A 12,514-nucleotide genomic window follows, 5' to 3' on the forward strand; every position below is an offset into this window, starting at 1 on the left:
CCCCCCTGCTGACCCCCATCCCCAAGTTCCCGCTCATCCCATTGACTTTACATTGGAATTCACAAATTTTAAATTGCTTTTATAGGTTTCTAGGGGAGTTTTACAAATATGACACCTTCATTGTTTAAAAATTCATGATACAAAGAGTAATAATTGACCTTATTTGCAGTTCGAGGTGTCCTGTCGACAGTTTTACAGATGTTTCTTTTATAATGGTGGTCTTTGGGGAAAATGTTTTTTGGACCGTAGGGGATTGTTTCATTGCAATACTGCAAGTGGCCACTAGGAAAAATTGGCAGCAAGGCTGAGCGGCCGCACTGTATCCAGCTCTCTTAATACATCTGTGGTCTTAGCTTAGTGCATTAGCATGCTAACATTTGCTAATTAGCACAAAACACAAAGTACAGCTGAGGCTGATGGGAATGTTATTAGTTTTACAGGTATTTTGCCATAAACAACTAATTAAAATTTGACCTGATGATGCCACCAGATAAAAAGTTAAGGGATCGTCAAAGTTATTAGAATTGATCCCGAAGGAAACATGGATGTGTGTATTAAATTTCACGACAATCCATCCAACAGTTGTTGAGATATTTCACTCAAAACAACAAATGTAAACATCATGGTGGCGCTAGAGGAAAAGTCAGAGGATCACCAAAGTTGACAGGTTTCATCCTCTGGGTACCATGAATATCTGTACAAAATCTACTGGCCATCCATCTGATAGTTATTGAGGTACTTCAGTCCGAACTGAGTGACACTGCCATCCCTAGAGCCACAGTTTAAAGCATAATTAAAAAAAAGTTTCAGTGAGATTCAATGCCACAGTCCATTTACAGTTCTGTCTCTTTTAGCTACAGCTACAGTATGTTTTTGGGAGTCTGACTGCAGTGTACAGCTTGATCAGACCCTAATATTTCACATCTGATTCCAGGATTGAGCTGCTTTGATGGGGAAGGGCACCTTGGAAAGCATGTGGTGAACATTCACACTAGTCAAAGAATAAAAGCATGGGATCTGTTTAGGACGCTCAGTGGTCATTCAGTTTGAAATCAAACCCATGTAATCTCCTTTTAAATCTCTCCTCTAAATTCAGCTTTGCAGGGATTTTACTGTATCTACACGGCTTAAGTTTTGTTTTAGCTTATGTAGTTTTGATTTGATTTGTGTTTTTATATGGTTCTGATGTGTCTCTGTTTATGTTTAATTATTATATTTGATCCTATTGTATCATACATCTGCCGAAGCTCCACAAATCACTGCAGTCTGGCAGAGTTCAAAGGGTATTTGCTTTGGTTAGGGTTGTCATCAGTTTAACACAGACCAAATTTACTTTGCAGGTGATTTTTTTTTTACTTCTCTCACAGGAATCATTTCAACCAAAGTTTGATTGCTGATGAATAAACTTGTAGGAATGTCCTGGAGTTTTGCCTCTCATTCTCAAAGTGGAATAACATAACAGCTGCTCAGAAAATAATTTTTTTATTTCTACAATTGCTAGTTAAAAGAAATTATGCACCAGGTTTGGGGGGCTGGGATGCAATAGGTCACCTCATAATTAAAAAAAAAAAAAAAAACTCCCTTTATAGGATGTAAATTTTAACATCTAACAACTCATCTATCTAAAACATGTAGATTAGTTTTTAAACTGAAATTTGTGGATCTCAACTTTCAGGATGAATCTCACTCTGTCCCTATGAGGGTGTCACCAATAAAATTTCAAAGCAATCTCCCTTCCAATCACCACTGGCATATGGGCCCCACTAATAAACAGTGGGGATAGGGGACAGTACATCTGAGAAGGAGTTATGGTACATGTCTGTCTTCTTGATCCCAGAACACAGAGAGGAAGACAAAGCCCTGGGAGTCAGGACCAGACCCGACAGAGAACAGATGGCCTGACACACACACACACACACACACACACACACACACACACACACACACACACACACACACACACTCACACACACACACACATATACGCACACACACACACACACACACACAAACTGAGACAGTGAGATATGAACACATACGGCATGCAAAGACAAACACACAGATGACGCAACGAGACAGGAACGATATATCTATATAACACACTGAGAAAGGAAAGCATACATGCACACACACAAACACAGACAAATGATACGGTTGCACACAACAAAAGGACGCCATATAAACAGAAGGGCTTGTTTGTCATGGAAACGCAGTGTGAGTGATGATTCCCCAGCATCTATTCAACATCAAGTTGCAGTCCTTATCCCTCAGCAGTCAGGTGGAAACACAGAGACAGAGGAAGAGAGACGAAAAGATAAACAGAAAGACGGAGTGTTATAACGCAGAGCCAGAAAGAGAGAGAGAGAGAAAAAAAAGAGACATGCACCGTGAAAAACTGAGAAATAGAGGAGGAGGGAAAACTGAGAGAGATAAATAGAAAAGGAGAAGGAGATAAAATCAGAACAGGAAGCAAGTGAGGCAGAGCCAAACTACTCTCCTGTCTGCTCTATACATCTCCTGTCCTGCGTTATAGTTTTCTCTGTTTATTGATCATATTCACTCCGAAGCGAAAACACTGTTGGCTCTGTGACTCTCGGCTCAGTTTAAATAAGGAGATGAGAAAGAGCCCTGCGTCACAGCTGATAGTCACTGTGTGTGTGTGTGGGTGAAAAGCTGAAAACATCTCTATAAGATACAAATGCAGATATAATTTTAGAAATATAAAAGTCTATATAATGTGTATTATACAAATACAAGGGTTTGTAGATGAAATACAATCTAAACCTCATTTAGACCATTGCAGAGCTCAGAAACTCTCTATTAAACCATTATACCATTATTTTTCAATGTGGGTTTGCATCTTTTAACAGGAAAATTCAATTTTTCGGGGTCCTATTTTCGTTGTTTTGATCATTCCTGCTCGTAATGGTAGCATTTTACTCATCAACCTTAATACTGAGATCTGTTTATGCACTGACCAGGACCATTAGAGGCAGTAACACGAGTCCTCAGGAGGTCAGACAGGTTGTAGACGAAACCCGATATAAAAACTGTTCTGGTGATTTGCAGGTCACAAGACATCTCAGTTAAAATTGGGCTGAATTACATTTAATAGTGAAAGGTTTATGTAACCATTCTTTCAACATCATTTCAGGACTATATTTCTATGTGAAGCATGAACTTTAGTCTACATGTTCTGTATAATACTGTTATCAGGACGCTGTTGAAACTATGGTTATATGTATTGTGAGATACAGTAGACGCATATGAAACTTTCAGTTTTACAAAACTTTCACCTGATTCTGATCAGGTGAAGAAAATAACACAGATAATATTTTTCATTTCAAAAGATTTGCCTGGTGCTCCTTTGCAGCAGTGAGTCTATTCTCTACTGCTGGAAACTTACAACAGCACAGCAGAGCACGTAGACCAACTTCTGTTTCTACAAAATACATGAACTCAGTAGTCATGATCAGTAAAGTACATGTTTGTATTTAACTTTTTCAAATAAAAAAAGCTGCATACTCGCTTTCCAGGCCTGGCACCCTGGAGTAAGATGTTCAAAATAGTGCCCCCTTTTTTGAATCAAAAATCAATTTTGACTCGAGAATTGATTCTGAATCAAATCAAATAAAACTGTGAGATTCCCAAAGATTCCCACCACTAATAGCCAATAGGTAAGATGGCCAAAACTAAAAAACTAAACTACTAGTTGCTAAAAAATTGGCATTGCCTTTTGAGGTGAGGTAAAACAGCAGGATCCATTCTAAGTTATCTGAAGCTGCTGAGTAAAATCTGCCAATAAACAGGTCTAACACCAGAAACACACACAACTATTCCACATATATGAAGGAGATTCGATCTGACCGACCTTCTACTTCTACAAACCTCTTTCTCAAACTCAAGGCTGCAGCTGACACACAAAACTAAAAACTCCAAACTCCTGAAAGTATAAACTGAAGCTTTCTGGATGGATTTTATGTTGGGAGAAATGTTCACAACGGCGTGAGGTTAAGCCTAGCTGTATATAATTCCTACCAAAGTGCTATAATCCCAAAAAAGTCAAAGCCCATTCCGGTATCAACAGAGTGACTCCAGGTTTTGTCCTTTGATAACAGCGAACAGTCGTTGTTGGATGTTTTTTTTTTTTTTAAAGCTTTGAGCAACGTTCTGTCATGTTCGTTTTCTGAGATCACAGGAAGAGAACGAGCTCTTCACACTTTACACTCTGGTGCTGTTGTAACCAAAATGTCCTGTTTATGTATTTTTTAATGTTTTTCATGTATCTTATGTGTTTTATGTTGACGTGTCCCCATCATGGACAGATGAATTAGTCTTTATCTGTAGGACTCTGCTGACTTGACCTCTCACTTCTCAGTGGAGAAGGGCAGGAGGGTTAAGTGAGACAAGAATTTATCTTTGAGTATCTATACGGTATTAAATTATAACAAGTGTTATCCATCATATATAGGTGAACAGCTTTTACTCATGCACATAAAGACTAAAGGATAAATGATATCAGAGAGCGCAATTAGTCATCAGAACTAATTTTCATTTAGGCTCTCAGATATTAATCATGTTCTTTAATTGTCTGTGCAGCCCACAGCGTTTTGCAGAATGTCATAGCAGGAATATTCATAACTTATTAGATCTGGATTCAAACACTATAAACAAGGATTATGTAATGATATGCATCCACCCACTTGATGTCCTACATATAGAGGCTATTCACAGCGGAGAGGAGCTTGTTTTTAGAGGAAGCCTGAAGATATGGACGACTTTGTTTTCCATTTTATGCACCCACACAAATATACAGTATATCACTACTTGAGTGTTTCTTTAACTTTATTGTTTGCATGTTAATTATTGTTTTGTTTTCTTGCACAGTAAGAAAAAAAAAATATTTTTGTCGATTTATAGTTTAATCAAATATCAAGGATTGTTACAACAAATATTGTAATATTCACTGCTAAAAAGATTCTTTAGATGTTTTTTTAAGAGGAAAAAAGCCACCAGTGAAGCTCATAATTCAATATCTTGAGTGCAAAGGCTGTGTTTTGTTAACCATGAGATTTCCTACTTTCCCCAAAAGCACCACTGTTTGTTTTATCTTTGTACTATCAATCATTTCACATGCGTGGTTGTCACCATTTTCAGAATGGCTTTGAATGCTTATGTAATTCTGAAGTGAAATATTTCCAACCCCCCCCCCCCCCCCAAAAAAACCCAACAACAACAAAAAAAAAGATTGCCTGGAAGATATAACCTGAAAGGAGAGGAAACACTGTGTTTGATCTTGACAGCGCGCTCTGGTTCTGCCATGACCGACAGCACCAGCTCTCATCAAACTGTCACAGCTCTACTGTCCCATGAAGCAGCCGCATCTGAAAAAATAAACTGAGGATGTTTTCAGGATGTCAGGAAATATGACTTTACAGGCGCTGCAGAAATATTGGCGAGGGCCAACTTTCAAAAACAAGCCTGTCCTAAACCTAAATGAATACAGATGGAGTTGTAAATAGATGGACATGAACAGATGGATAGATGTTCAATTTAAAATCTCAAACTCCCGTGTTTCTGAATAGAGAGGCTTTGGTATCTGCGCCTGATTTAACACATCAGTCAACGCATTTCTACATTCGCTAACATGTACTTGGATTATATCCTGAAAAACTCAACCTCTCAGCCATAAAAAATAGTTACTCATGGCTTTCTCCAGGCCAAACATGTCACTTCTGCTCTGGGATATAAAGAATAAACCTCTTGCCCTGCTAGGTGATGGACATACTGCTTTAGAGCGGAGAATCCTTTTGACTTTTATGAGCATGTCTGAACATTGAAATGTTAATTTGCACCTCAATAGTCAGGCATGTAGCTTGTCTCGCGTTGACAACTTAAAAGCCACAAATCTAATCAACACGGCCGCCAATGTGTCTCCATCAACGGTCTGTCCTCCAGTGAGACGCTGAGCCTGTATCTCCTCGTTCGCTTCGAGTCGCCGTGGATACGAGTGTCGGCTAAATGCCTGTAAATTGTCAATGTTACGAACAAATATCTGCACACTTATAATCTGCATGCTCAATTTCCATTTAATATCTGTCTTCTGAGTCATCTCGTGCTGAGCGTCATATGTGGCTGGAAGGATCGGTAGCGGGGAATGGATCACCTTCTGGGGGGACAGACAACCATTACCATCCATCCTCATCTCACTAGTGATTAGGATTGGCAGTGACAGGCCTCCTGCTCCCTTATTCTGTCCGTGTCTGTCTCCCAGTCACTCATTAATGACAAAGATTAGCATAGACAGAGTGGCTCTCTCTCTCTCTCTCTTTTCAGTTTTACCATCATTTCTCTCCCTCGCTTTCTAACATTTCTTCCCAACTCATTCACTCTGTCACCCATGAAAAAGTTTGGATTATGAGTGTCACTTGTTTCACATTTTTTTTTAGCCTTTTAAGAGGGAATGATCCATTTAAGCAACATCGTAGTTTTACAGAAATTACCCTGACTGAACCAGCGTGGACACAACGTGATATTGTGTCAATTTGTCTTGTGTGATTGTTACATTCCCCAATACGTGAATATATAATTGTGCTAACCCATGCTGTGTTGCTCCTCAGGCTCTGTGGGCCTCAACTATCACTTCTACTCCTCTCTTGTGCTATTGGCTGGGGAATCTGGGGACCTGCTGCCAATCACAGTCTAAAAAAAAAGGTAGCGATTTTGATTTAAGATGTTATCTATTGTTTCTGAATTGTAACTACCTTTAATTCCTTGCCAGTAAGCCCTGATAGGAAAGAGCTGCCATTTTTGTTGTGTTCCCTTTACTCTTGTTTATCTCGTGTAGGTCAGGAAGTTTGGTTTAGAATAGTAACTTTTCGTTTTGGGTAGTTTATTTAGTATTGTGGTTTTATTTCTACTCAGGGGCTGGTTTGTTTGTTATTTTGGCCAGGGCTCTCCCTGAGGTTGCATTTAAGCTTCCTCATCTTGCAACACATCAACTTTTCAGATTCTTCAGTTTTATGTTACCCCTCCCCAGAGCAGCATGGGGTCGTAACAATAATCTGTTTTTGCAAATTAATTTTAAATTAACTCTGGGAAGTGAGAAAGTGGAAGAAGGCCACCTGCTCTAGATATAAGCTGTTGTAGAGTCCTTTGTTGACAATAACATCAATATCACACCAAAACAAGAAAATCTCCTGCTGGTGGATTTATTGGTAACAAATACAAACCCCACCAAGAACCAAATCCAACAAGGTCATACTAACAAGTATTTTCCTGTTTATCCAAAACAAATACTAGAGAGCCCAGTTATTTAAGCTAATTATTTAACCTTCTTTTTTTAAAAACAAACTATATATTTGTGACACATCTTTAGTAGGAACCAATGGAGCTTGAGGCCCACAGAGCCACAGACAGGGAAGGGAAGTTGGAAAATACTGACTTAACCAAAATATTGTTGTTTTGGTCTTTTAATGGGATTCACAGACGATAGAAAATGTAGAATAAAACCGATCCTGTCCTTTAAATATACTATGAGTTTATGTTGCGGCCGAACTTTTCTCATAAATCGTACTTTTTCTGTCAGTGTTGTATGTTGTAATGAAATATATACACCACAATACCCACAAGTCTTATCAGCTGCTGCTATGGAGAGTATATTCAGAGTATATTCAGAAGACTTTGTCGTTGTACGTCACAGTAAGTGGTCATAAAGCTGGCGGACTAGCTTTTTCTACTGTTTGATAAGGTGTTTTTAAAATGTTCACAAGGCTAAAATGAGGCGATTTAGAAAATTTGAGGGTGTCTGCATCATTTACAGGGGATGACATATTTATTGTTGGCCTTGTTGGCCTTGATGTCCGATCTCTCTGTATCTCCCCTGTCCTGCTCAGGGAGAACGTTAAACTGCGAACAAATTTATCAGATTGTATCAGATCAGACCTGCTGAGCTGAGCTGCAGTCAACTCCTATCAAAGACTTTACCATCACATCTGACACTTGAGCAACACACACAAAATGTATGACAACACTGATGATGGAAGCATAAAGTCTGTGGAGAAAAAAAAAAGGAAGATGTACACCGGGATAGAAAGGATGCTGATCACAGATGAATGAAACAGTATTTTGTTAAAGGTTGCAGCACTTTTAATGCATCAATAATTTCTTTAAGCCGAAGTCTCCACATATAAAGTCTTCATCAGGGTAAAATAAAACAACATCACTATGAGATTTCCGACTTTTATAATGTCTTGCTGTTTTGTTATTGCATTTCGTCCTTATGAAAACATGTCTCGAAACGCTACTTCAAATGAATTATTAATGCGTCAAGGCTACGAATGTGCTGCAACCTCCTGTCAGCAGGATTTTTCAAAAAAGGACACACAAACACACACACATAGGCATATGTTCAGCCAATGAGGTGCATTTGATCAGTTTGGAAACATTGCAAACACTGCAGGGCGTACACCCACTCACTCACACACATACACATACACATACACATATACACACACACACACACACACACACACACACACACACACACACACACACACACACACACAATGTACCTAGCTCTTTAAGCAGGGAGCCGCTCTCTGACTTCCATCTCTCCTTTTTCTTCTCAGGGCTACTCTTCCTTCTCTCCTTCCCTTTCTCCTTCACTCCATTCTGCTTCCTCTTTTCTCCCTTTTGGGATTTCTCTGCAGGGAAACACAGAAGATGGGCTCAGGTTAAGGATTTCTGGTGGATTTATTTACTTAAATTAAGTGTGATTTAACTGTAAAGTGTCTTTCAGGTGGAATTTGAGTCAGAAAGCATCATACAATGAATATTAAAGTTGAAATACAATGCAAAAATGTTCATAGTTATATTCATATGTTTCTCCTTATATGGACAATAGTCAGTAGCTGGATCATCACTTTAAAAAATACTGTACAACTCAAAAACTAAAAGAAACTCTGGTCGATATCAATACTAATCAATTCTTGGGTTAGATTATTTCTTGTCAGGAACTTGTTTTATTTGCTACAACTCAGCTGATGGACCTGAGTTTAGTTTTCCAAGATGACATCAGTTTCACAGTTGGATGTACACACAACTTAGCAGAAAGACAGTTTAGGGAGAAGTCTCTGGTGGACTTGAATTTAAAGGTACACCGTGGAGGTTTTTTTTTTAACACTAGCATCACTACAGAGCACTGTCTTAATGAGTGGGTCCCCGTTTTGTTTGTGTCAAGTACATGCAGGGGGGCAATACACATTCTGTTGTTGGTTTCATGCTATTCTGCTGATCAACAGTTGGCAGCGGTAACAAGCAAAAGAAAAAAAAACATAGCAATCTGCCATCTAAGTCATGGAAGAAGAAGACTGCTAGCTACTAAACATGTATTAAAACTGTACAGGATTTAAAATATATTTAAAAAATTAGCTTTCCAAAAGTTTTATGAAGAAGGAAATGCATTCAACATGTTTGTCAGGCCTCAAGGATATACACAATGTGTTTAGATGAGTAGCACTGAATGTAAACATTACATTTCTTTATAAGAAAACTCCACAGGGCACCTTTTAGACCTGAAGAAGTACAGTTTGCACACGTTAAAAGATACTCCTTGATTATATTGTAATCACAGCACCACAAGAACTTGCAGAACTTACTGTTCATGTTTTGATTGAAAAAGCGTTTTCATACAGACATCGTCTCAGGTGAATCGTCATCCTGATTCTCAAAGGCTTTTTAAAAGTTGCAAACCAATTTGTGGTCGCATGAGAGAGAATGAGACCTGATGCTACAGGTGTCACCGACCCGCGGAGGGTGTAAACTTGCCACGCTGCTCCTCAGACACACATGGAGTCAGCTACTCAAAATCATGAGATTTACCAGGAAAAAGTGACATGAAGAGGTTTATTGCTGTTGCTCTGAGTGAAAGATTTATATCTGCATGAATGGCCTTTAAAAAAAAGAATGTTTTCCATGTAGCTTTGAAAACTTGAGCACAGTGTGGATCTTGCTCGCACTTTGATGTATCAGACAGCTGGTTCTTTAAGATGTCTATCAGATAAGACCTATATTTTTGCTTCTCGGTCTGAAAACTTTTTAATCACAAAGACATAAAAGAATAAGGAATCAGCCAATTATTATTTTCTTCCAGTTAAAGTTTGTGGCTAATGCTGTCAGATTCAAGGCCCATGTGCCTTGATGAAGAATAGCTCAGTTACCCTTATAGTAAAAACAGGAAAAGACTAGTCATGGGGTTCCCTGTTATATGTGTATGCGAATGTATGCATATGTGTGAGAATTCACTCTTGCATCCCTGCCGCTAAAAAAACTGAAAAAAGTCTCTCCACCTCTCTGACTTTCTGTAAAGAAAAAACAAAACAAAAGCGCTACACTGTCAGATACACTGTCAGAATCTGACTTTTAGTCAAAAGACATATTACATATACACAAACACACACACGCACATCAGTTGCGCGTTGGTATTCAGGTCTGTGAGCATGCTGACACACACACACTGTATGACATGTAACAGACCCCCGCTGAGCGCCTCCCCGCTGCGAGCTGTCCTCTCGCTCCAGGATACCTCACCCGCTCCTTCCAGCTGGGAGTGTGGCAGGTAACACAACAAACACTGATATGTACACATGATACAGTACAAATTATGAGCAGTGACAGTATAATGCACTCCGATACACTTCTAACTTGGCAAAGGATTTTAATGCTACTGTATGTTCAAGCTGTGTGAGAGATCAACATACTGTACATGTATGTTATATTATGGTATTGTGTATATATAGCTACAAATCTCCCGGTTGACAAAAAGAAGAAGAGAAGCATCCACAAACTGATGGTCAGTGGAAATGAAATCCAATATTAACATTTATAAAATCAATGCAGCTATTTATTAAGGGGTTATACACCCTGTACAGATTTTACTACATTAGATGTCAGAGGCATGATGGTAGAAAAGTAGGTAGATTAACACAGTGACTATTCAAATTGCCTTGAATTATAACGTACAGTCAAACAAAGGCTGGGTGATGTATAGAACTGAATGTTTGTTTTGTCCCGTTAACTGTTACACTACACCTCCCAGGACTGTTGTGACTCCTGGTGGCGAACAATCTCTGGCTATCTCATAGTGAATTTAACGGTCGTATCTATGAGGAGGACAGACTGAAAACGACTCCGTACACTGATGTCCGTTCGTGTCAGTTGAAGAGAGTTGAAGTGCTGGATAGCTGACTGAACAGTTTCCCAGATTCTACATTGTAAAGTTTGTCCCCAACCTGCCAGGTAGCTAACACCAGTTAGCAGCAGTCTGCAGATACTAAACTGATGTCTTGTAAAGAAACAGAAACAGCAGCAGATCAATTAGTGAGTGAAACTTTCTGCTCTATCTGTATTGAAACTGATTTTTAAACTGGAAGCATCTGGTACTGACAGCCAACAGCTGTGTGGGATAACGTGTATTTTGTGTGTAATGATGACAGCCAGTCTTTTATTATTCTTGCTCAACTTTCTTAAATAAATATGATGTTTTAAGCCCGCATTTTGCAGACAAACAAACATTGATTAAAACCGTGAATCACTTAGGAGAAAAAAAAAAGAAGAAAAAAAGTTTTGATTTTTTTGGCCGTATCTCCCAGCCCTACAGTAAGTCAAATTTTTAGATAACTCGTATAATATAATTCAATACCCTTATCATTTATGGCACAATTCTACTTAAAGGTAAAATAAAACAGATTATTACTCAATTCTGCATTTAACGGATACACACAAACACATGCATGCTGCACGCACACACACACAGCATGTAAGGAAACGACGCAGACACATGCGGTCACACGCTACTGACTCTCACATAAACAATCGTTCTCTCTCTCTCTCTCGTTCTATAACATGGGAAGCCCGTATTGTTGGGATGTCTTGTTGTAACAGGCTCCTGCTGTTTACACAAACACAGAGTCCTGACTGCATGGCTCACTAACTCTCCTGCTGCTGTGTATCATGTTTATATGTGTGTGTGTGTGTGTGTGTGTGTGTGTGTGTGTGTGTGTGTGTGTGTGTGTGTTTTTGTACAGCAGGTGGCACATGCAGGTTCATTACAGCTGTACTGGGGTTTAGGAAAGCGGAGTTTATTTGTTTTGGTGTGTGTGTGTGTGTGTGTGTGTGTGTGTGTGTGCATGGTTCAGCAGTCACTGTAGGGTGAAACAGTTGACAGGGATGATCTGACACTTAAAGGATAGATTCGCTGTTCTTCAAGTCTATCTTAAACCAATAATCAGGTGCCCATATGAACTTTGAAAAAGGTTTTCCTCGCTGTAATCGTTCACTCTGTTCATATCGGCCATTAAAAGATCTTTTCTAAATGTGCTTACAATGTAAGTGATGGGGGACAAAATCCAGAGCCTTGTTTTGAGCAAAAATGTATTTAAAAGTTTATCTGAAGATGTCAGATGTCTTCCAAAGTTTAGTATATGATTCTCTCCTTGTGTTTCCCCAGACAGTG

The 12,514-nt window shown here is 39.0% G+C and overlaps 1 protein-coding gene across 1 annotated transcript in view; it reads right to left on the reverse strand.

Annotated features, from left to right (window-relative positions):
- jade2 (jade family PHD finger 2) overlaps positions 1 to 12,514 on the reverse strand; it is a 202,749-nt gene that overhangs the window by 9,348 nt on the left and 180,887 nt on the right. Inside the window, exon 12 of the mRNA XM_042431559.1 lies at positions 8,574 to 8,705. Within this exon, the coding sequence (XP_042287493.1) occupies positions 8,574 to 8,705 (132 nt within the window). The remainder of the gene's footprint in view (positions 1 to 8,573; positions 8,706 to 12,514) is intronic.

This window comes from Thunnus maccoyii, chromosome 13 (assembly GCF_910596095.1).
Source record: "Thunnus maccoyii chromosome 13, fThuMac1.1, whole genome shotgun sequence".
NCBI classification, from domain to species: domain Eukaryota; kingdom Metazoa; phylum Chordata; class Actinopteri; order Scombriformes; family Scombridae; genus Thunnus; species Thunnus maccoyii.